The sequence below is a fragment of the Rhinolophus ferrumequinum genome, chromosome 15 (assembly GCF_004115265.2).
Source record: "Rhinolophus ferrumequinum isolate MPI-CBG mRhiFer1 chromosome 15, mRhiFer1_v1.p, whole genome shotgun sequence".
In the NCBI taxonomy this organism is placed as follows: domain Eukaryota; kingdom Metazoa; phylum Chordata; class Mammalia; order Chiroptera; family Rhinolophidae; genus Rhinolophus; species Rhinolophus ferrumequinum.
Genome location: NC_046298.1, coordinates 45,851,832 through 45,876,975, shown reverse-complemented (window position 1 = coordinate 45,876,975; position 25,144 = coordinate 45,851,832). Strand labels below are relative to the sequence as shown.

The 25,144-nt window shown below is 46.9% G+C and overlaps 2 protein-coding genes across 2 annotated transcripts; both read right to left on the bottom strand.

Annotated features, from left to right (window-relative positions):
* Positions 1 to 10,111: 10,111 nt before the first annotated feature.
* LOC117035408 (myeloid cell surface antigen CD33-like) lies at positions 10,112 to 12,552 on the bottom strand. Its single transcript, XM_033129282.1, has 3 exons — positions 12,431 to 12,552; positions 12,001 to 12,061; positions 10,112 to 11,275 (listed from the first exon to the last, which is right to left on the bottom strand). The coding sequence occupies exons 1-3, from the start codon at positions 12,550 to 12,552 to the stop codon at positions 11,108 to 11,110; spliced, it is 351 nt and encodes a 116-aa protein (XP_032985173.1). The 3' UTR covers positions 10,112 to 11,107.
* Positions 12,553 to 12,641: 89 nt separating this feature from the next.
* On the bottom strand, positions 12,642 to 18,769 carry LOC117035407 (sialic acid-binding Ig-like lectin 5). The gene is given in 6 exon segments (XM_033129281.1): positions 12,642 to 13,105; positions 13,198 to 13,479; positions 16,383 to 16,406; positions 16,635 to 16,910; positions 17,585 to 17,978; positions 18,707 to 18,769. Coding segments are annotated over 6 exon segments (1,416 nt in total). The 3' UTR covers positions 12,642 to 12,728.
* Between the last annotated feature and the right edge of the window lie 6,375 nt (positions 18,770 to 25,144).

Below are 25,144 nucleotides of genomic sequence, written 5' to 3'. Positions count from 1 at the left end.
CCGGGTGTGAAGACTGGTGAGCTGTGTGATGGTAAGCAAGATGTTTTACCTCTTCCGAGGCCTGTTTCCTCATATTTAAAACATAGATTCGAACATCACCCATCTCATAGGGTTGTTGTTGGAGTTAAACAAGTTAATAGGACAGAGCCTCGCATAGTAGATACTCAGTAAATGCCAGTTGCTATTTGTTAAACTACCTGCCTGGCTCCTGTCAGTATTTGACTTGGGGTCACTGTTAACCACCTCTAATCCCTCCCTAGTGCTTTTCTGGTTCTGGAACCAGTTCTCTGCTTTCCTACTCCGTATTTCTACATGTTTCACAGGACCCCTTCGAGTGGATTCTGCCCCAGCCCTTAACTTCCACATGTCAGAACAGATTTTCTTTCTCCTTCTCATAAAAGGAGATGCTGCCCAGACCGCCAGGTAATGAAGCACTTCTCTTCATCACACCCCACATGCACTCCCTTTTTGCACAGCAATTTCTTTCATTCCCTTCTCCCATTTAAAATTGCATGGTGGATGAGCTCTGTCTGGGTCCTGGCCCAGGCTTTGCCAGTAAATCACTGAATAACTCTGGTCAAATATTTTCCCCTCTGTGGTTTTCCTTTTATTTCCTCATCTACACCACGAGTGGGTTTTATCGTTTGAGATGTAATGATCACTCTAGCTCTTAAATTCTCATTTCTTGCTTTTCTCTGCCAGGCTGTAGAGACATATGGGATGACTCCCCATGCACCCTCTTTTTTCTCCCCCTCACATTGCCCTTTGTCCATCACTGCGCTTCTCAATTTTACTGTTGTCTCTTGTTCCAAGGCCTCCAGGATATTCGCGTCCTCAGCACATTCCTGCCTGTATGTTTCCTTGGCAGAGTGCAAATGGTACAAAGGACTTTCCACCACTGCGAAGGGAAGGGCTGGCTTTGGGATAACTGACCTACTTAGGCTGACTGGAAATTTATTTTCTAGGGAAACCGAGGACTAACAGCAAAATCGATTCAGTGGCTTACCCCTGGGATAACGTGTGACTGAGGACTGAGTGCCTTACAGCGGGGTTAACTTATTCAGGGACTGATTTAGAGGGAGTCTAATTAACTGATTAACAGGACAGTTTATGAAGGGGATGGATTCCGTGACTAACGGATTTATAGGAGGACTAACTGTTGACTCATAAGGACACTAACCTGATCACGAGGAGACAGACTGCTTGGCTGCCCTTCAGGGTGACCAGGTGATGGACTTGGTGGCAGGCTGATGAATATAGAGACAGGCTTCCAGTGAACGGACTAGTTGACGGACTAGCTCTCAGGAAGCCTCACCGTCTGACCCAGAACTGGGGTTTGTCCAGCCAAGAGGTTCCCGCGGGCCTCTCAGGCCCGAGGGCTGCCCCGGTGCCTAACTGACCTCGTGACTGCCCGGCTGCTCACGGTCACGCTGACTGACAGGCAGCCCGACTGGCACAGAAGCCCCACTTTCATGGAGCCCAATCTGGGCAATCCCAACGCATGTCCCACACTCAACGATTGCCAGGAAAGCCAATAGGCCCTGTGTCGTCTCGTGAGGCCAGTTGTCCTTTGTCTGAGGCACGGGGAGGGCTACGCGACGGGTGCGGAAGTCTCCCTGGGTTCTCCCTGCGTGCCTCCCGCGGGGAGCATCTACCCCGCAGCCAATCGGTGGCCGCACAAGCCTATGCCTCAGCCAATCAGCGGCTGCATGCTCTATTATTCTGCAGCCAATCAATGAGGTAGATGAAGCTTTGCGCGCGTGAGCACTTGCCTGTTGGAGCTGATGACAGAGACCAGAGCCAATCAGGAGCTGAAAGTGCATGTCCCTCACCCTTTGCGCGGGGTGGGTGGGTGGGGGGTGTAGAAAAGGGTTGTAGAGAGGGGTGTAAAGGGGCGGAACGGAAGGATGAGGGACCAATCTTGAGGGCTTATGCTAATCAGTAGTGGTGGGCGGTGTCATGGAAATCTGGGCACCAGTTTCTTCTCAGAGAGTCTTTTCTCGACAACGCTAATGAAAACCACTGTACCCTCCCATTCTGCTCACTGCGTTGCTCTTGAGTAACCCTGCTTTATTTTTCTGACACTGTACTCAGTAAACACGTTCTCACCCATTAAACATTTTCAAAACACATATTGCTACTAAATTTTATTTTTGCTTATGGTCTGACTATCCAGCTGGAATGTAAGTTCACCGAGGACAACGATTTTGTTTGTTTGTTTGTTTGTTTTCTCTACTGTGTCCTCCACGCCTGGAATATTGAGGGTGCTTCATATTCATCAATAAATATTCATTTAATCATGAACAGGCCTGAAGGGGCAGGGGCTCAGAATTTCATGTCAGGCGTATGTGTAACTTTGTCAAGTACTGCCAAAGAATTTTCCAAAGTGGATGAACCAGTGCACACTTTCATATAAATGGTGAACTCCTCTAATGGTGAACTCTCACAAATATTTGAGAGTTCCAGATGCTCCACATCATTCTCAACACTTGATAATAGCCAATCTTTCCTTTTAGTTATTCTGGTGATGGTGTAGTGGTATCTCATTGTGTTTTAATTTACATTTCCTTGAGGAGGTAATGTTATTTTTATATTCTTTTTTTTTTTAATTTTATTTTTTAAATTTATTGGGGTGACAATTGTTGGTAAAATTACATAGATTTCAGGTGTGCAATTCTGTATCACGTCATCCATAAATCACACTGTGTGTTCACCACCCAGAGTCAGCTCCCCTTCCATCACCATACATTTGATCCCCCTCACCCTCATCCAGCCCCCAACCCCCTTACCCTCTGGTAACCACCAAATTACGTTCCCAAGATTAATTTTCAAACCCGTGGCCATCCTGTGGTCACCGACTACCCTCCAATCCCCTCACCCTCCCATCCACCCCCCACCCCTCCCGCCCATCGAGCAACCCTCAGTTTTTCCTATATTCTTTTTTTTAAAACAACAATAGAATTATCTTTATTCCTTCAGGTTCATGTTGGGAATATATCTGTATTTCTTCCCTTTTTTTAATTAAAGTTTATTAGGTTGACAATTGTTAGTAAAGTTACATAGATTTCAGGTGAACAATTCTGTATTACATCATCTATAAATCCCATCGTGTGTTCACCACCCAGAGTCAGTTCTCCTTCCATCACCATATATTTGATCCCCTTTACTTATTAACAATTTTGAAACACTTTTTTGGTGAAGTGCCCATGTAAACTTTTTATTCATTAAAATAAGATTTAGGTGGTAGTTTGTCTTTATTTTGTTAACTGTTTTGAAGCAGTTATTTACATATTCTGGATATTCTTTGTCATATATGTGTAACAAATATCTTCTCCAAGTTTTTTCCTCTCTTAATGGCATTTATGATTAAGAGTTTTTGATTTCAGTTAAATTCGATTTATCGTTTTAAAAATTTTATGTTTAGTGACATTTGTGTCCTGTTTAAGAATTCTAAGCATCCTCAAAGGTGGTAAAACACCCCTCTCTGTCTTTTTCTACATACTTTATTGTTTTACCATTCACATTTACATCTAAGATACATTTCAAGTAAATGTTTAGGTGTAATGTGAAGTATGGGTCAAGTTTAGTTCTATTTTGAATAGATATCTAATGGCTTCAGCACTATTTATGAAAAGAGACTTATTTCTCCCTTGAATTGAAGGAGCACCTCATTCATGAATCAAGTCTGGATATGTGTGGATCTATATTTAGATACTCTGTTGTAGTCCAGTGACCTATTTAGCCATGTTTGCCCCAATACCAGTGTCTTAATTCCTCTAACTTTATCAAAGTCTTGAAATCAAGCATTTTAAGTCTTCGGTCTTTGTACTTCTTTGCTTCTTTGTCTTGCTTCTTTTAACTCTTTTCGCATTTCCTTAAAATTTTTGAGGCAACTTGTCAGTTCTCTCTCTGTCTCTCTGTCTCTCTTTCACACACACACACAGACACACACACACACACACACACACACACACACACACACACACACACACCTTCCAGACTTCTGATTGGGATTTCACTGAATTCACAGACGAATTTGGGGTGAATTGACTATGAACATGGCACAATATTCTATTTAAAAATTGTGATAAGATATACATTACATAAAATTTACCATTTTAGTATTTCTAAGTGTACAATTCAGTGTCTTTAAGGACTTTCACATTGTTGTGCAACCATCACCACTATCCATCTTCAGAAATGCTGTCGTCCCAAACCGAAACTCTATACCCACTAAACAATAACTCTCCATTTCCTCCTCCCCTCAACCCTTGGTAACCTACTTTCTTTCTCTATGAATTTGACTATTTTAAGTACTTCATATAAGTGAAATCATACAATATTTACGCTTTCATTCCCAGCTTATTTCACTTTGCATAATTTTTTTGTTAGTTTCAGGTGTACAAAACAACATAATGATTAGACATTTACACCCCTCACAAGTGTAAATAACCCCACCAAGTCTACTACCCATCTGACATCGTACAGAGCTGTTCCAATACCATTGATTGTATTCCCTATGCTGTACTGTACATCTCATGAATATATATATACACACACATATATATGACATTTAATATTATTTTATATTAGTTTCAGGTGTACAGCACAGTGGTTAGTTAGCATAACGTTTTCAAGGTTCATCCATGTTATAGCATATAACAGGATTTCTTTCTTTTTAAGGTTGAATAATATTCCACTGTTTTTTTTTTAATTTATTGGGGTGACAATTGTTAGTAAAATTACATAGATTTCAGGTGTGCAATTCTGTATCTAGAGAACATTATGTTAAGCGAAATAAGTCAGACAGAGAAAGATAAGTACCATATGATCTCACTTATTTGCGGATTCTAAAGGAAAGAATAAGTGAATGAACTAATCAGAAACAGTTTTGGAGACAAAGAGGAAAAACTGAGGGTTGCTAGATGGGCGGGAGGGGGGGGGGGTGCGGGGGAGGGTGAGGGGATTGGAGGGCAGTTGGTGTCCACTGTTTTTGAATACCACATTTTGTTTATCCATTCATCTCTCAATGGACACCTTGATTGTTTCAATCTTTTCACTATTATGAATAATGCTGCTATGAACGTTGGTTTGCAAATATCTGTTTGAGTCCTTGCTTTCAATTCCAGAAGTGGAATTGCTGGATCATATGATGCTTCTATGTTTAATTTTTTTTTAGAAACCTCCATACTGTTTTTTCACACTGGCTGCAGCACTTTGCACCCTCACCAGCAATACACAGGGTTCCAGTTTTCCCACAACTTCATCAGTCTTTTTAGTTTCTCTCTTTTTTTATAATAGCCATCTTAATGGGTATGAAGTGGGATTTCATTATGATTTTGATTTGCATTTCCCTAATGATTAGTAATGTTGAGCATCTTTTCATGTGTTTACTTTCCATTTGTTTATCTATTTTGGAAAAATATCTATTCAAGTCCTTTGCCATTTTAGAAATTAGGTTATTGTATTTCTTGTTGAGTTGTAGGAGCTCTTCATATATTGTGGATGTTAATCCTTTATCAGATATATGATTTGCAGATGTTTTATCCCATTCTGTCAGTTGCCTTCTCACTATGTTGATAGTGTCATTAGATGTACAAAAGTTTTTAATTTTGATGAAGTCCCAATTTATCTACTTTTTCTTTTGTTGCCTGTGTTTTGGTGTCCTATCCAAGGGATATTGGTCTATTATTTTATTGTCTTGTAGTGTCTTTGGTTTTCGTAACAGGGTAATGTTGGCCTCATGGAATGAGTTAAGAAGTATTTCCTCTTCTTTGTGTATTTGGAAGAGTTTGAGGATTGGTGTTAATTCTTCTTTAAGTATTTGGTAGAATTCACCAATGAAACCATCTGGTCCTGGGCTTTCCTTTGTTGGTAGTTTTTTGATTACTGATTCAATCTTCTCACTAGTTGTAGGTCTATTCAGATTTTCAATTTCTTCATGATTCAGTCTTGGTAGATTGTGTGTTTTTAGGAATTTGTCCATTCATCTAGGTCATCCAATTTTGGGGTGTACAATTGTTCATAATACTCTCTTATAAACTTTTTTATTTTTATAGAATCAGTAGTGACATCTTCACTTTCGTTTCTGATTTTTGTAATTTGAGTCTTTTGAAAGTTGATCAATTTTGTTGATCTTTTCAAAGAACCAACTTTTGGTCTTGTTAATTTTCTCTACTGTTTTTCTATTATCTATCATTTATGTCCATTTCAATCTTCATTATTACCTTCCTTCTACTCACACTGGGTTTAGTTAGTTCTTCTTTAGTTTCTTAATATGTAAAGCTGGTGGTTCAGTTGAGATCTTTCTTCATTTTCAACGTAGGCATTTACAGCTATAAATTTCTCTCTTAGCACTGATTTCACTGCATCCCATAAATTTTGGTGTGCTGTGTGTTGGTTTTCATTTGTCTCAAGGTATTTTTTAATTTTCCTTGTGATTTCTTCTTTGGTCCATTGGCTGTTTAAGTGCATGTTGTTTGCTTTCCACATATTTGTGAGTTTTCCAGTTTCTCTTCTGTGGTTGATTTCTATTTTCATTCCACTGTGACGGAAGAGATGTTTTGCGTGACTTCCATCTTTTTAAATTTAATAAGACTTGTTTATGGCAAAGAGGAGTCCTTCTTCCATTATTGTAACAATCCCTCACCTTTGTAATAATTCCACTCCCTTTATTGCAATAATCCTTTTGAATCAAGTCTGTCCTTATCTAAATCCAGATTTATTGTTTACATGATAGACTGAAGGATGAGGTCCAGTCTCCTCAGCCTGGCTACAGAGCCCTTGAAGAGCAGACCCCAGACAGACTTTACAGGGGTGTGATCTCATCTCGTCTGCTTTCCTCCAGGGTCCAGCTATTGCACACTGACTGCTCTTGTCCAGACAGCTGCCAGGCCCTTTCCTACATCCTTGCTTTTTGCCTGATGTTACTACTTCCAGGGCTGCTTTGCTTTCTTCTTTGCTTAGCCAACTCCTGCTTTCCCTTCAAGGTGCATCTTGAAAGGAGCTTCCCCTGAGAAGACTTTTCTAACTCCCACCCCTAAGGACAGAGATCAGCGCTTTTGCCCTTGGACCCCTAGATCATAGGACCCTCATCAAAGGGTGCATTAGTAATTTACATATTTCTGCCCTTTCCTCAATCCCCAAGCCATGAACTTGAGCTCCCCTGAGACAGGAACCCTATCTGCTTCCTTTTGTTGTTTCTGGCATATAATAGACATGCAGTAAAAGTTTGGAGAACAAAGAAATGGGGAGAAAAAGTATGGATTTCCCAATGTCCCTTTCATGAATGTAATGCAGAAAATCTGAAATGCCCTTTCATTTTGAAATTAGTCAGGAGTGATGAAGTAGTGGTGTTTGTGTGGTGACCTTGAAAAGAAGAACTGGAGAATGTTTGTCATTCCAATGAAGTATCTGTGTGAGCTTCAGAGGAGGGAGGCTCTAACTCCCAATCAACTGAGGGCTTTTTTGCCCACCCACAGACATTAGGCAACATCTGTAGACATTTTTGTTCATCAAACCAGGGTGAGGAAGCTCCTGGCGTCTCATGGGTGGAGGTCAGGCGTGCTGTTTAACATCCTACAATGTACAGGACAGCACCCCACCCCAACAAAGAATCGTTCAGCCCCAAATATCAATAGCACTGAGTTTGATGAATCATGGCCTAATCCAACCAGTGGGAAATTCACATACCATAAAATTAACCATTTTAAAGTGAACAGTTTAGCAGTACTTCGTACATTCACAATGTTCTGTAACCACCAGCTCTATGTCGTCCCAAAACATTTTTTATCATCCCAAAAGAAACTCCTTGCTCATTAAGCAGTCACTCTCCATTGGCTCCTTCCCCCAGCCCCAGGCAGCCCCTAATCTGCTTCTTGTCTCCATTTATTTGCTTATTTTGGAAGTTTCATATTAATAAAATCACACACTATGTGACCTTTTGTGTCTGGTGTCTTTCATTTAGCATGTTCTTGAGGTGCATCCACATTGCAGCACATATCAGTGTGCCACCCTTTTCATGGCTGCATAATATTCCATGGTACACATGGGCCACATTTTGTTTCTCAATTCATCCGTTGATGGACATTTGGGTTGTTTCCACTTTTGCCTATTAGGAAGAGGTTTAAAATTTTAACCATTGCCCTTACTGCCTTTGCTAAAACAATTAGTCAGTCTCTGGTGCCTGTGATTAAAGCTATGGTGGGGAGATTAGCAGGGTCTGTGGATTTCCAGAGGAAGGAGTTCCGGAGAAAGGAGTTGCAGGATATTATTCCCCAGGGTAGTGGGAAGGGGTTGAAGAAGGCTTCACTCTGGAAGTTGGGCCTTGACTAGAGGCGCTTTACACTGTGGCCAGGGGGAGCTCACAACCTCCACTCTTGGGGGTGGGGGAGGATGAGGAGAAGATGTGGACTAACCAGACAGAGGTTAGTCTACATGATTCAGACACTGGCCTCGTAGAGGAACAGGCAGAGAGGAGCCTAACTGGGACCTGAGAGCTAGAGAAGGGCAGGAGTCCTGTTTCACAAGACCCAATGAGTGCCAGGCCAGAAATTGTGTCCTGGGGAGAAGTTGGAGTTAATCCAGACACAGGAGCGTGATGCTCCCGTTGCCCGGATACCGGGAATCAGGTGCCATGCCAGAGGATGGACTTTCTCACATCCTGGATGGAGGAGCAGGGGTAGAACCCGGAGGGAAGACCAATGCACTGAAAGTGAGGAGCCTGTGGTCATTCATGGAGAGATGTCCAGGAGGATACGGGGAGTTAACACTTAGGAGAGAGGATTGGGCTGCGAATGCAACCTGGGAGATCTCAGCAGAGCCCCGCCATGTTGTCCCCTTGAACTTGAGCTCGTCATTTCAGAGGTTGACTGCGTCCACTTTGTGTTCTGTGTCCAAGTTTGGGCTCTGAAAAGACAGAGCCAGACATAGGACTGTCCTCACCTTGCAGGAGCTCATAGTTTGGTGGAAACCTCTCCCCAATTCTCCAGGTAACCAGTGTCCAGGCTTCTAATACTGAAGATTAATTTTGTCTGTTTCTGAACCTTAGTATCAAGGATGTCACATAGTAGATACTCTGTGTCTGGGTTCTTTTACTAAATGTTATGTTTATAGGGTTCACACACGTGTGGAGTTTTTTGTTTCTTGCATTACATGAATAATCTGCAACCTATTGACCTGTCTTGATGTTGAAAGACATTTGGGCAGGTTCCACTTTTCAGTCATCATAACTAATGCTGTTGTGAACATTCTTGTATGTATTTGATGAATATTTGTACACACTTGTGTTGGGTACAACGCCCCTGGGAATGGAATTGCTGACTCACAGTTTCAGCGTTTTCCAAGTGGTTGTATCAATTCTCACTTCCACCAGCAGTGTCTGAGAGTTCCAGTTGCTCCACGTCCTCACCAACACTTGATTGTCTTAAAGAAATTTTTTTCTTGTGGTAAAATGTACACAACATAGAATTTACTGTTTTAACCATTTTTAAGTGTACAGTTCAGCGGCATTAAATACATTCACATTGTGCAATCATTACCACTCTCCATCTCTAGAACTTTTCCGTCATCCTAAACTGAAATTCTGTATCCGTTAAGCCTTCACTCCCTGCCCACTCTCCCAACCCTCAGCCCTTGGAAACCACTATATATGACTTTCCTTTACCATGGTTAAGAAAAAAACCAACCTATAAAATTCACCATCTTAACCATTTTTAATTACAAAAAGGTTTTTTTTAATTAGGGAATATTGGGGAACAGTGTGTTTCTCCAGGGCCCCTCAGCTCCAAGTCGTTGTCCTTCAATCTAGTTGTGGAAGTCGCAGCTCAGCTCCAAGTCCAGTTGCCGTTTTCAATCTTTAGTTGCGGGGGGGGGGGGGGGGGGCGCAGCCCACCATCCCATGGAGGGAATTGAACCGGCAACCTTGTTGTTGAGAGCTCGTGCTCTAACCCACTGAGCCATCCGGCCGTCCCTTAAGACGCTCAGCGGCAGCTCATTGTCTTCAGTCTAGTTGTGGAGGCCGCAGGTCACTGGCCCGTGTGGGAATTGAACCAGCAGCCCTGTTGTTCAGAGCTCATGGTCTAACCAACTGAGCCACTGGCCGCCCCTCAACCATTTTTAAGTGTAGAGCACAGTAGTGTCGATTCTATGCATGTTGTTGTCCACTATTTCTCTAGAATGTCTTTATCTTGATAACCTGGAGCTCTATACCTATTAAATAGCCACTTCCTATTTCATTCTCCCCAGAGGTCTGTCCACCCTCTAAGGGTTTGATTACTGTAGATACCTGTATAACTGAACTCACGCAGTATATGTCTTTTGTGACTGGCTTGTTTCACTTAGTGCAATGTCCTCAACACTTGATATTCCTTTTGTTATTTTTGCCAATGTGATGGCTGTATAGTGGTCTAACACTGTGATTTTTATTTGCATTTCCTGGACAGCTACTGAAGTTGAACATCTTTCTATATGCTTATTGGCCCATAGAATATCCCATTTTCCTATTGCATTGTCTGCCTTTTTCTTATTGATTTTTGGAAGATCATTATATAGTCTTTATATATTGTGGATAAATCCTTTGTTAGATACATGTATTCGGAAATATCGTCTCCTGCCAAAGATTTACAGTTAGAAATAGATTTACTTTTTAAAATAATACATGTTCCCCTCCCCCTGAAAAAGAAAATAGTACATGTTCTTAAAGATAGTCAAGCAAAATTCAAGATTGTGGTAAAGCCAAAAGCTGACATCTCCCTCCATCCTGAGGTCAACTTAACACATAACAATATACTTAATGCCAACAGCGTGTATTTTCCCATTTAACGATGTACCTAATCAATATTATCCCCCATTTTACAGAGGAGGATACTGAGGCACAGAGAGGTAAAGTGACTTGCCTGATGTAACACCCTCAGTAAGTAGCTGAGCCTGGATTTGAACCCAGGAGTATTCAGCCACTCCAAGGAACTTCATGTTCCCATTTATAGATACACTTTGGCTCTGAGGACTGTTAACTGTTCAAGAATTGGTCCCTGATGCACATTTCTTTCCAGAGATGCCTTTTCTGGGCTCCAGCCAGCTTATGGGGGTGGCGTTGGGGTTGTCATTTTCAGATCTTGATCTCAGAATACTCGGTGGAACTGATGTTGTGTGGCTTCTGATGGTGGAAACTAAGGGAAGCATAATGGAGTTCCTCCTCGTTCTCTGAGGTGGAGGTGGCCACAGCTGGGGGCTGGTGGTCTGAGGGGCTGTCTGATGAAGATTTATTCAGGTGACTCTGAGTGAGAGGAGAGAAGGGTGTCAGAGAGGGCCTTCGGGGTCTGGTGAAGAGAAGTTGGGGCTTGGGGGGGCACTTGTTCATTTATCCATCATCTCACACCCATTTCCTGAAGATTCATTCACTCACTCATTCATTCACTCATTCATTCCTTTGTACCTTTAACAAATTTTAATCATAATGACCCATTCCTTTTACGAATCTCACTGAATCCTTACGATCTCCCATTTTATGGATAAGAAAACCGATCTTGTGTTTCTTTCTACTTTTTTAATGTGACTACTAGAAAGTTTCAAGTTGTATGCATCCTTTGCATCGTGTTTCTTTCGGACTACACTGATCTTGATGGCAAGCAAAAGGTGTCTGTATGAAAGCTGTTTGGGGACTGCCTTGCCAAAAACTGGTTAGGGGAGGAGAGGTGGGGTCAGTGACTCAGGAGAGACAGTGAGGGCTCAGCAGGAAATGTCCAATGGAGAAAAGCTTTGTTAAAGGGGAAATGAGACAGGACTTGGACAATTACTGGCTATGAGAGATGAAGAACAGGAAACAGGGAAGGGAGACTCTCAGATCTCTGAGTTGACTGCTGTAGTAAATCCAAGGGGAGGACCAAATTTGGCGTGGGGGACGATGAGGAACTCATTTTGGATGTGCTAAATGAGCTGCCATCCCACACCTGGACAGGCATCCAGCTGGGACACTAGATGGAAAGATGCCCACATCCTCACCTGGGAGACGCCATCCTGGCTCTCTGCCTTCTCTGTCAATTTCTTCCCGTAGATCTTCACTCTGAGGAGACAGGCAGGGCCTTTTAGCCTGGCTGGCTTGCTGCTGGGAGCCTGAAAGGGCTGACTGAGGCAGGGCGTGGAGACTGCTGTCTGACTGCAGAGATCATGATGGGAACACATGTTCCCTCCTCCTGGACGTGTGGGACCAGGCGTTGGGAAAACACTCTACACCTGGCCAAGATACCAGGAGGCTAAATTCCCGATTGCACCTCTTCCTGGATTCATCAGCTCATCGGGGCTCTCTGGGTTTTGAATTTTGGAGATTCTTTGGGTTCCCTCCACACACACCCCCACCACCACCCCCACCACCCCCACCACCCCCACCACCATGACCTGTGAGGCCTTCGCCCAAACCAGGGCCACCACTCACACAAAGAAGAGGCAGAGAGCAAGCAAGGCTGTGACACCAGCTCCCCCGACAGCTCCCTGAACCACACCTCTCCTGGGTCCTAGTCTCCCTGCAGACACAAGACAGCTGAGGCGAACTCCCATGTCCCTAGGCAGGCACCTGAGCATGCAGCCTTCTCGAATCCATGCCCCAAACTACTCCCACTTCCATCCAGGACTCCTTTGTTCTCCATCACTTTGTATGACTGCAGCCTCTTGTTTCCCCCATTCCCTCTCCAGCCAACTGACAGGGGGAACTGAACCCTAGTCCCTCTTTGCCCTCAGTCAGGCCTATTTCTCCTCCACTCAATGTCTTCTAGGATCCAGGCTGGTGCGCCCCCTTCCCCGGGCATTGTCCGCCACACCCTCTGACCTGGCAGCAGCAGGATATTCACTGTCTGTTTCCCATGCTTATTCTGAGCCTCACATCTGAGCTTGAGGATGGAGCTGAGCCCCTCGCTGAGGCTCAGGGAGCTGTTGGCCCAGGGCCCCACTGAACTGGAGGTGACCTTGAAGGAGGTGTTGCTGAAGTCCCCCTCCAGCAGCCTCTCCCCCAGCTGCCAGCGCACAGAGGGGGCTGGCTGGGCTCGGGAGGAGCAGCTGCAGTGCAGACCCTCCTCCTCCCAGGAGCAGGAGGGTCCCAGCAGCTGTGGGGGGTCTGTGGGGAGGGAGGAGAAGGGTCAGTGGTGCCTCTCCCCTCCCCAGCACCCAGGTGTCCTGCCCCCAGGTGTCTCCCATCCCCCCACTTACAGTGCACAGAGAGATGGAGGGAGACGCTCAGGGAGCCCCGTGGGTGCTGAGCTCTGCAGATAAATTCACCTTCATGCACTGACTCCACCCGGGGCAGCTCCAGGACCCCGGGGTCTGAGGGCTGGGAGGGGCTCAGGGTCTGGCTCCCCTGGGCCTAGCTCAGTGTGGCAGAAGGGTTGCTGTCAGCGACACAGACCAGGCGCAGAGAGTCCCCTTCCTGGACTGGAAGAGAGGAGCCGTTCCCCGTGTATTTCATTTCTAAAGAGAGAGAGAGAAAGAGAGAGAGAGAGAGAGAGAAAGTTAAGCCCTAACCTCATTAATATCTCTGTCTCACGGTCTCTGTCTCTCTCTGCCTCTGTCTCTTTCTCTCTCTTTTCTTTACATCATGTACATCAGTTTCTTCTCTTCCATTGTACGATGGGCTCATACCATCTGGGCTCAGCCCCACGGGCACTGAGCTAGGAGCAGGCACTACAGTCTTTCCAAGAGGCCCCCGTGCATTCGCCTGAACCACCCTCGTCCTCATACCTCCTATTTTGGCCTTCTGGGCCAACACAGGTCCCGGACTTCCCTTTCTGAGCCTTGCCATTTTGTCTGTCAACAATGATTTACTGAGAACTATCTAATTTAGCTGTGTCTGAGAGCTCATAGTTTCATGAGCAAGACACCGCAAAAGCAGGTTCTCACAGAGCAGTATGACGTGGGGGTCAATTGGGCTGAGAGAGCCCTGAGGACAGGAGTTCAGTGAGACAGTCAGGACAGGGAGGGCTTCCTGGAGGAGGAGAGGCTTAAGTAGAGCATGAGAGCGGGTGGGAGCTGGCTCGGGGATGGTGCTGGCACAGAAGGACACTGTGGGAGGAAGGCACAGAAGTGTGGCTACAGCTGAGGTGTGGAATGGCCTTGCATGCTCCAAGAAAAACACATAGTCCTGTGAGGCTCAAACCCGGGCCACCACTCACAAATGTACATGTTGGGGAGTGTTTACATGGGGCTACTGGAAGAAATTATGGGAGGTTTGCAAAATAATATTACAAATTTCCAGTTATAAAAATAGACACAGGGATGTAAAGTACAGCACAGGGAATATAGTCAATAATATTGTAATAACTATGAATGGTGTCATATGGGAACTAGACTTATTGGGGGATTACTTCATAAGTTATATAAATGTCTAACCACTATGTCGTACACCTGAAAGTAATATAATATCATATGTCAACTGTAATTGAAAAATAAATTTACAGAAATAATATTAAAATGGGGAAATTCAGAGGCACAAAAGAAAATATTGATAAATGCAACCAGTGGTTTACTGGTAAATGTTTAACAACCAGCTTATGGGAGGTGGGAGAGGGAAGTCCTGATTTGTAGTATTTTCCAATTTCCTTGGTGTAAATACTGCCAGCTTGGCCAGTTTCAAGCACCCAATCTGAAGTCACTGAACCCAGAGTTGGGACAAGATGGGCACAATTGTCTTTTGCCAATAAGTGGGACCCAGCTCTAATACATGACTGTATGTAAATTAAAAAAAAATGTTTTGCCCTGAAAAATCACCATATGCTAAACCAAAAGTTCATCATTAGGCTGGAAATAAAAATTTTCACACAGCTGATTTCCTTAATGTGCAAAGAGCTTCTTCAAATGATTAAGAAGTCCACAAAGAAATATAAATGTTCCTTAAACATGAAACTCGACCTAGTCACAAAATGACAATGTAAGTTAAAATGATTGTGAATTCACTTAGCATGTTAGCAAGCATGAAATGCTCAGCAGAGGGACAGGTACACGGCAAGTGGGGGTATAAACAGAACAACGTCATGAAGCAGGATTTGGCATTATCTGTAGAAACTACAAACATACCTTTGATCCAGGACTTCCTTCTTTAGGAAATGTTCTTCCAGACACACGCACACACGTGGGAAATGTCTGCACAAGTAATTCATTGCAGTATTATTTGTCTTAGGTGAAAGCGGAAAACACGAAAGTTTTCCACCAATGGGGGACCAATTAAGTATTTTATAGTACAATATACTTCCATTTGGGAAACCATGGAGTCCTCAATAAAGATGGAGAAGGTTTCCTATACACAGATCCAGGAAGACCTACAAGATATACTCAGTTTGAGAAAAAGGGGGGCTTTCTTCCTAGTAATGTACCAATGTCACTTTCTTAGTTGTGACAAATGCGCCATGGTGATGGAGACTCGAATGATGAGGAAAGCTGGGTGAGGGATTTATGGAAACTCTGTACTGTGTAAATCTGAATTACACCACAATGAAAAGTTAAAACTAAAAGACTCAAAGAAGTGTGCATAGTATGGTGTGGACATATGTGTGCATTTTTTAATGTATATGTATAGATTATTTTGGGGAAGATAACCAAGAGCGGAGGCACACAAGGTATTGAATACTATTTTCTTCTTATTAAACTTTGCAAGGGACTGAACTGTGTTCCCCTCAAATTTATATGTTGAAATCCTAACCCCACAATGTGATGGTATTTGGAGGTATTTGAATGGGAGATGATTAGAGTTAGATAAAATCATGACAGTGGGACTCTCATGATGGCATTAGTGCCCTTATAAGAAGAGACACCAGAGAGCTCTCGCTCCACCACGTGAGGACACAGACAGAAGGTGGCTGTCTGCAAGCCAGGAAGACCGTCCTCACAGGACCCTACTCAGCTGGCACCTAGATCTTGGATTTACAGCCTCCAGACTGTGAGAAATAAATTCCTGCTGTTTAAGCCACCCAGTGTCTGGTATTTTGTTATGGCAGCTTGAGCAGACTAAGACACATTTTATGCCTACGATTTAAAAAATAACATTACAATTATTACAGAAAACTGGAGGAGGAAGCAGGGTCCAGATCCTGAGGAGAATGAGAGCAAAATTTGGGTGAGGAAGTAACTCACCCTGGCACTGGGGACAGCCACATCCCATCAGGCATGGAGGCCATGCAATTCCCTGTGACAACAGGGTCAGGGGTGGAGGAGGCCAGTTTTTTAATCAGAGGAAGAGTGAGCAGAGGGCTTCCTACATCTGCGGTCCTCACACCTGACCCGAGCCTTTCTACCATCTGATTTCTGAAACCCCAGCTCTGCTCTGGAGGGTGGAGGCAGACCCCACTTCCAGCACACCCCTGGAGAAAAGGTGTTGCACCTTACCTGTTCTTTCCAGAGCGCGCTGATGGTCAGGTCCTGGGGTGCATCTGGACAGACAGACATACAAAATTATTCCCTTTTCCGTGGCAAGAAGGTGGCCGTTTCCTCTTTTCCCCCAGAAACTTTAGAAATAGGAACAGCGTAAAATGGGGTATTCTCCTTCCTTCCTCCCCAGCCCTGAATTGCAGGGCCCGGCACCCACTAACTCAGGCCCTGCCTGCTCTTCCCCGACGCCCATTGCCCTCAGGAGCCCGGTGTTCTGGCGGGGCTCTCACAGGACACGTTGAGCCGGATGGTCCTCTCCGTCTTCACACCAGAGAATAATGTCACTCGACAGGTGAGGTTGGTGCCGTGGTCCTGGGGCCCTGGTGTGAGGGTGACCACTGAAGAGTAGGAAATCCTGGGACCCAGGAAGGTGAGGTTGACCCCAATCCAAGAGAAGGTGGGGGGTTTCCCTCTCTCACAGGCCCATGGCACAGTACAGGTAATATTCTTAGGGTGCCCAGATTCTAGGGTCCCCTGGAAGTGGATGTTAGGTGTCTGTGTCAGAGCTGGAGAAAAGAGCAACAGAGACTTAGGCCCTGGAGATGGGGTCCCCGAGTGTGCCCCTGTGGGGACAGAGCCCCAAAAAGCAGTTTCCAGGCTTCGGCCTCACATAGAAAGGTGCTGGCTCAGGTAGTAAATGGCCATCGACTGTGATCAAATGGCCATCAGCTGTGGCTAGTTGGCCGTCAGCTGTAACCAGTGAGACATCGGGCACTAATATAACTGCCGTGGCTAGGCTAGCAGAACAAGGGGGAGCTAGCAAGAAGATGGTGGCTGAGTCTGCAAGCGGCACAGTGAGGGTTGAGAATTATGTTGCTCCTGGTTCCTGTGTCTCCAACCCAGCCACCAGCGAGAGTATAGAGATATGACTCCCCTACCTATGGCTCCGTGGGTGTTCCTTTTTGGCCTCACCATGTCCTGCGTTCTTATGTGGGGAGTGGGACCAGAGACCCCGCCGGACGCCCTGCGTGACACTTGGCATAGTCGGCAGGCTACTCAACAGGATCCCTTGCACGACAGCCCCCCAAGAGTAGCCTGTGCCTCAGGCCAGCCCCAGCATTCTCCACCCCTGTGGCCCCCTGGGTCCTTCCTAAGATGAGGAGCAGGGTGTGCCAACCCAGCCCTGCCCTGGTGCCCTCAGGACCCATCCGTGTGTCCTCTCCTTGACCCCTTTCCTTACTCGTCACATTCACAGACAGCTGGTTCCATCTGTAATTATATTTCACTTTGGGTCCTCTCTCCACCCTAAAGAAGTATGTCCCTGTGTCCCTTCTCTGTGCGTCTCTGATGTCCAGGGAGCAGTTGTAGGTCTGGGGGTCCCCGAGGAGGTGGAATCGGCCCCGGGTCTCCTGCATTTCACCACCTGGCTTGTTTGTGGCCACAGGAGCATCTCGGTCTGTACTGGCCCTTTCCCGGAACCAGTAGCCACGCGTCGGGTCAGAGTCATTCCAGCCTTCCTTGGGGTAGGAGAAGTTGCAGGGCACGTAGATGCACAAACCTTCCCGCACAGTCACGGACTCCTGCACAGTCAGCTGGTAACTTGAAATTGGCCCAAGGAACTTGCAGCTTTGGCGCTACCACCGCGTGTCCCCCTGATCTGCCCACAGCAGGGGCAGCAGCAGCAGCATCTTTGGTGTGAGCGTCATGGGGCCATGGTGTCACAGGACTGAGAGGAAGCCCCAACAGGAAGCCCGGGGTGAAGTCAGAAAAGTGATGAGCACGGAGGAGGGGCTGGGCCCCCCGACGCAGTGGAGCTGGCCCCGCCCTTGGAGAACAAGCACTTCCACTCTCCAGATGGAGTTCCGCTGAGGCCCCACATGCAAGGAGGACCCAACCTGCCAGTCCTCGATCCCTGTCCTCAGCTTGTCCCTCCCGCACCGCTGTCCACACAGGAAAGCAGGAACTGCTGGGCCAGTCACAGCTTCTACATGGCACGAAGGGTCAGTCCTGTGTGTGTGGGACTCGGGAGGGGCTGGCAGGGGAGCCACAAGACATAAAAGATGGGATGGGTCCCTCCTGGCTGAGAGAGGTGGTGATGAATGAATGAACGAATGAATGCAACAGATCAATCAGAGCATCTACTCCTTAGGGGCGTGGAGTGGAAGGGGAGACTATGGCAGCCTCTGCCTCTGTCCTTGAAAATGCCTCTGACACCTCAGGAGGCAGAGAAACCCCCAGCCGTTCCAGCTTCTGGTGGGAGTGCAGGCAGCGGCTCATGGGGAGCTGGTGGCCCTGTGCAGCTACACGGTGAGTTCCCAGTGAAGGGCCAGGGTGGACAGCACCAGGACTCCATGCACATTACCAGGACATGGCCCGCAGGTGGTCCTGGGCTTCCTGACCTGCGCGCAGCCCCCTGCTCAGCCATACCGGGTGTTGACTGCAAAAGACTGAGAGCCAAGCATTCAGAGCAAAATGCCAGCACAGTGCAACACTGTGGGGAAGCCTAGCTCTTTTCCCCTCCAAGCCTCAGCTTCCTCATCTGTCACACGGAGGCATCACAATTCTCATCTGTGGGAGAATCCTAGGCAAGGCTAGAGGTGGGCATTTTCTGCAGACTCCAGTGTGGCTGTCTTGCAGGTCAAGTGTCTAGCCCTACCCCTTCCCCAGTGGTCATTCTGGGTCCTGTCCTCAGTGAGACCTCCTGGTGGTCAGCTCTTCCCTGGGGCTGCTTCATCTGAGGCCTCCAATAAGGGGGTCAAGGGTGCGCACTCTTCAGCCAGGCAGTCCTGGACTCCAGCCTGCTCCTTGAAGCTTGCTGTGCTGCCTTGGGAAGCAGCTTAACCACTCTGTGCACAGTCAGATGCCTACGCCCATGGGGTATTATGGGCTGCATTTGGAGACAGGGTCTTTAAAGAGGTGATTAATGTAAATGAGGTCAGTAGGGTGGGCTCTAATCTGACAGGACTGGTGTCCTCATAAGAAGAGGAGATTAGGACACAGACACACACAGGGGGAGACCACGCGGGGACACAGGGCAGATGACCATCTGTAAGGCAACCAGAGAGGCCTCAGAAGGAACCAGCCCTGCTGACGCCTTAATCTCAGAATTCTAGCCTCCAGAATGGTGGGAAAATGAATTTCTGTTGTTTAAGCAGCCCGGACTGTGGTGCTCTGTTATGGCTGCGGGAGTGTCTAACACATGGCGTTGCCAAGAATATTGGTGTGTTCACACAAGTGCTCAGAATAGCCTGGTCTGGCCCACAGTGAACACAGCCTGCGCAGTGGCCAGTCTGTAGGATGGGGCCGCCCTGAGGACGGGAGGAGAAAAAGGAAGGGAAAGCTTTGGTGACGGAGGAAAACTCTGCTGCTCCTCCCACACCAGCTCTGCTCTGCAGGGCTGGTGCTTCACGGGCCTCACTTCCTGTCCTCTCCCTGAAACAGGACAGGCTCTGCGGCTTCTGCTCAGGCTGGTCCCTCTGCTGGCTGAGCCTGTCTCTGCTCCTGCACCCCGGGCACCTGTTTCCCATCTGCTGAGAGGAGTGCCCTGGGGGGGCCGGGTTGAGGTGAGGCAGACCCTGGAGGAGCACAGCCCAGGCCAGCGACAGGGAGCAGAGACAGTCACAGCCTGATGTGGTCAGAACTGGTGCTGCAGGGACCACGGGGCTGGGGGAGCCACAGGAGGGAGTGAGGATGTGCCTAGAGGAAGGAACAGGTGAGCCGGGAGGTGCAAGGTGAGCAGGGTTGTCTGGGAAGTAACTTCATCCCGTTCCAGAGAGCAGGACCCCAGCCAGAGACGCTGGTGAGAGCACACAGGCAGGCAGGGTGCAGCCCTCGGCGTCAGTCAGTCCCTCAGCCCTTTGCTCCAGAATGGAAGGAAATCCTCCCTTCCTTTCTCATTCTCCTCCTCTCACCCTCCTCCTCCTTCCCTCCCTCCTCCTCCTCCCCCCTTCCTTCTCCTCTTTCTCCTCATCCTCTTTTGGGAAAGGGGGTGATAACTGAGCCACCCAATGAGCTCTACAGCCAGCAGAGCTCACTGCTGTCCCATGTAGGAGACCCTGCTTCCCTCCTGCCTGGGTCCCTTCATCAACACACAGGTTTCCAGGAAGATACCTCAGGAGCTTCCTTGGGAGCCTGGAGCCTGGGCAGGAGCTGGAGTCAGCAAAGGCAGGCCCAGTGGCACAGGAAGACTGGGCAGACACCTCTGAGGGGCTCCCCGTGTGTCCGGTGACCTCCAGCCACACCCCCATGGGCCCTCAGAGCAGGAGTGGGGGAGCTTCAGGGGCAGCACCCCGAGCAGAGTGCAGGGCCTCCCACTCTGGCCTGTGAGTCCTGCTTCTTTGCTCCCCACTCCTCTCAGGTGAGTCCACTTCCTTTCTCACCTATCCTGGCTTCATGCCTCAGTCTTTCCGAAGGCCAAGAGATGTTCCCACCTTCCCTGTCTGTTCCCCACGGTTGGTCTGTGTGGATATAACTGCAGCTCCAGACACAGGCCAGCAGGCGGGGCGGTGAGGCCATGGCGGGGCGGGGACAGGGATGGTGGGGGTGATGGGGGAGGAGAAGTGACATCAGTGGGCAGGGGAGATGGGTACTGAGAATGAAAATGTCACCCCAATGGCAGAGAGTGGCCTAGAGTCACGAGCATTCCTGACCTTTCACTCCTGCTGGGACACTGGGACGAGTTGGCCTGAGAACCAGGTCCCGGGTCTCCCCAGGGCTGAGCTGCGGGTATGAGGAGCTGTTCTGGGACCCAGGGTGGCTGATGCTTGTTGTGTGTGTCTGTGGTGTGTGTGTGGGTGTGTGTGCGTGTGTCCATGGTGTTCATGTGTTTGCAGCACGTGTGTTTATGTCTGAGTCTCTGTGTGTGTGTCTGTGGTGTGTGTGTCTGTCTTTGTGATCTTTGTGTATTTGCTGTGTGTATCTATATGTGTATTTGAAGTATGTATGTGTCCACGTGTCTGTGTGTGCATGTTTGAGTTGTGTGTGTCTAAATACCTGTGTGTGTTTCTGGTCTCTGTGCATGTGTCTGAGGTATATGTGTGTATATCTGGTGTATGTGTGTGTGTGTGTGTCTTTGCTCTGGGTGTGTATGTCTTAGGTGTATGTCTGTGTGTGTATATCGGTGTGTGGTGGGGGAGTCTCTGTGTGTGTGTCAGTGTGTGTGTGTCTGTGCTCTCTCTGTGTGCATTGCGGAGTTGTGTGTGTGTGTGTAAATGCCTATGGTGTGTGTGTGTATATGTGTGCATAATCAAATGTCAGTTTCTCAGTAACATCCACAAACAACATATTGAACAATATAATCCATTCCATATTTTCTATGTATCTTTCCTGCTTTGTTTTTCTCCAAACTCCTTATCACCAATTAATATAACGTAATCTATTTAATTATTATTTGCCTGTCTTTCCTGCCATTAAAATATAAGGTCTTCTTACTGCTGCATTCACACGGCTTAGAAACATGCTATTAGGTGATCAACAAATATTTGCTTTAAGAATTGTAAGGAAATTTAGACTAAGCAAAATAAGTTTACTGGCTGTCTCCAAAGGAAAACCACACATTTTTTAGAGCGCATGCTTCCAGGATTATCTGATTCTAGCATTTTACTACCTTTTGAACTATTTTATAGTGCTATAGTTTGTAGGTAACTAGTAATAAAGCAAATACTTCATGTCTGCTGGAGAGTCACTTGAATTCCCCCCACCAAGCCAGTTTCACATGCATTCACAAACTCACTTCAACATTCCTTTACTCCATACAAATTTGTGCTTCTTTCATTTCTGCCTGGTTACTTCACTCATGAGTTAAATAAGATGGGAAGTTGCTCTTCAATGGGTGTAATGTTTCAGTTATGCAAAACGAAAAAGTTCTAGGGACCTGCTGTACAATATAGTGTCTGTAGCTAACAATACTGTACACTTAAAAATGTCTTAAAGGGGTAGATCGGATGTTATGTGTTTCTTAACCATAATTAAAAAAACCTCAACTTCCTTGTGACAATTTCATAAATGCCAATTTGTACTTCCTCGTCCCTTCACCTATTTCACCCAGGTAGGTACTAGATTTATTGGGAGGATCACTTAGTAAACTATATAAAATCTAACCACTATGCTGTACAACTAAAACTAACATAAAATAATATCGAATGTCAACTGTAACTGAAAAATTTTAAAAACCTGTGAACACATGTTTATTTTGTATCTAGGATGAGAATCATGGCTTTACCTTTAAAATTTTTTTTGATAGACTAAATGAACAAACTTGCTTGTGCCTCTGTGCGTGTGTCAGCTTTTTGGTTTGTGGTGTGTTCTAAGCATTAGAAACAGGCCCCTCTGGGCCAAATATGAAGGACTGTGCAACACCCTGGGCTTATCTTAAAGGATTTTGTCCATTTCCATTTGGGCAACCGGAGGGTTAGAAGCAGAAAATTGACGCTGTTGGGTTTTACAATTTACTCTGGCTTCTCTTGGAGGACAGATTGGAGATGGGCAAGGAGAGGGTGGGGAGACGAGTTTCCTTAACTGTGCATTTAAGTCCCCACTATAAAAAGTAAGTTTGGGGGGCCGGCCCGGTGGCTCAGGCGGTTAGAGCTCCCTGCTCCTAACTCCGAAGGCTGCCGGTTCTACTCCCACATGGGCCAGTGGGCTCTCAACCACAAGGTTGCCGGTTCGATTCCTCGAGTCCCACAAGGGATGGTGGGCTCTGCCCCCTGCAACTAGCAACGGCAACTGGACCTGGAGCTGAGCTGCGCCCTCCACAACTAAGACTGAAAGGACAACAACTTGACTTGGAAAAAAGTCCTGGAAGTACACACCGTTCCCCAATAAAGTCCTGTTCCCCTTCCCTCAATAAAATCTTCAAAAAAAAAAAAATAAGTTTTTAGGGCAGCTGGATGGCTCAGTTGGTTACAGCCTGAGCTCTCAACAGCAGGGTCACCAGTTCAATTCCCGCATGGGATGGTGGGCTGCGCCCCCCGCAACTAAAGATTGAAAAGCAGCGACTGGACTTGGAGCTGAGCTGCGCCCTCCACAACTAGATTGAAGGACGATGACTTGGAGCTGATGGGCCCTGGAGAAAACACACTGTTCCCCGATATTCCCTCGTAAAAATTGTTTTAAAAAGTAAGTTTTTGGAGACAAGAGTGTGCATCTCCCACAGCACTTAGACTTGCTCTGCACACAGTAGTGATGAGCTGCGTAGTGGGTGACATACATGTGTCGAATGACAGGCTTCCCAGATCTACTGACAGGTAAATGCACAAGTATCAGAATGTTGCATACATTTTTGCTTTAATTTTGGTAAAGAAAATTACCTATATGTGTCTTCCCCACCCCTGTATCTAGTTACTTAACAACCAAAAGGAACAGTTTGGGAGACCAGAAGTGAGAATGGAACAAAAGTTTGTTTGCTGTTTGTTTTTCTGTGTAGGGGCAGGGCCAACTCAGCAAAATGCTTCCCTACTATGCAGAGGTGGGAGCGAGAGAGGTTTGGGTGTCTCTGTGTCTGGCTCTTCCTTTCAGGATCCCGTGTCCAGGACCTTCTCCGTGTCCTAAGGGACAAAGGAGCTCAAGTTTGGCTCAGACCTCCTTTTCTAGAGACTCCCAGCCCTTCCAGGAAAAAGAGAGTGAGGTCAGAGTCCAGTAGAAGGCTGGCTCTGGGGCCGACGAGGTGGTGAGCCCTGTTCTACTGTTTGGGGGACTCAGATAAAGGGTTACCTGGGAGGGGCCTGATCCCCAAATGTAGTAGATCCTGGGGAGGCTGTAGGGGAGGAGGAAGCCAGCCCCCATGTGGGCACCCCTGAGCAGGGCGAGGACCAGAAGGAGAGGCACCTGTAGGGAAATGTTGGGAGGGCATGAAGTTACTGTTTTCAGCCCTATGAGGACCCAGACTTCCTGCCACTTCACGAGTCTGGGGCTCTGGACAGCCTGGGCTAGTAACTGCAGGATGTGTGTGGGTAGGAGTCGGGGTGGGAGCCCGGGGGTGGTTGAGACCATGTAACGAGAGACTGGAAAGCTCCAGACAGAAATGTGAGAAAACCCCCAAAAAGGAAAAACTTGTCCCAGACTGAAAGAGTGAAAATCAGTTCAGATGGGAAAAGACAGGAAGCACACCTGCAGTTATTCAGATAGTTGGAAGGACAGACACAAAATCACAAGGAAACCTCATTTCTCCCGAGGTCTTGCAACAGCTGTAAAATGTCATAAGGAGCCGCACTTGAATGAGTAATGCCTTCCTGCCATGATGCTCTGCGCCTGCCTCTGCTACCCCCATCTAATTACCAGGACAGCATCCAATTCATAGTCAACACCCACACAGGGCCAAGAGCCCCAGTCTGAGGATGGGGGAACACCCTGGAATGTCCCAGACACCGCTGACGGGCATGATGGACCGAGGATGTCACCAGACTCTTTCCCAGGCTCCTCCCACTCCTCACTGGGTGCTGATAAATGGTTGCCCCTCGCCTGGAGGAAGGCGGGGCGCTCCATCCACTAGGAGACACTGACCCCTGAGGAGACCCAGGCAGGGAGGGGGCTGGCACTGTTCACTGTGCTGAAAGAGGATCTCCATTTGAGCTCAGGTACCTCCCAGTTCTGTAGAAGGGTCTGAGGCCAGAGGCTTATGTCCCAGTTTGGGGCCGGGGGAGAGGGGGATGGATGGAACCAGGAGAGGAAAAGACAAGCATGAGTGGAGGGAGCTGGGTTCTTCTCTCTGCTCCTTCTTCCACCTCTCCTGTTCATTCTCAGGTATTATCGTTTTTGAGGATGTCTGTCTGCCCCATCTGGCTGTGCCACAGGGCAGGACGAT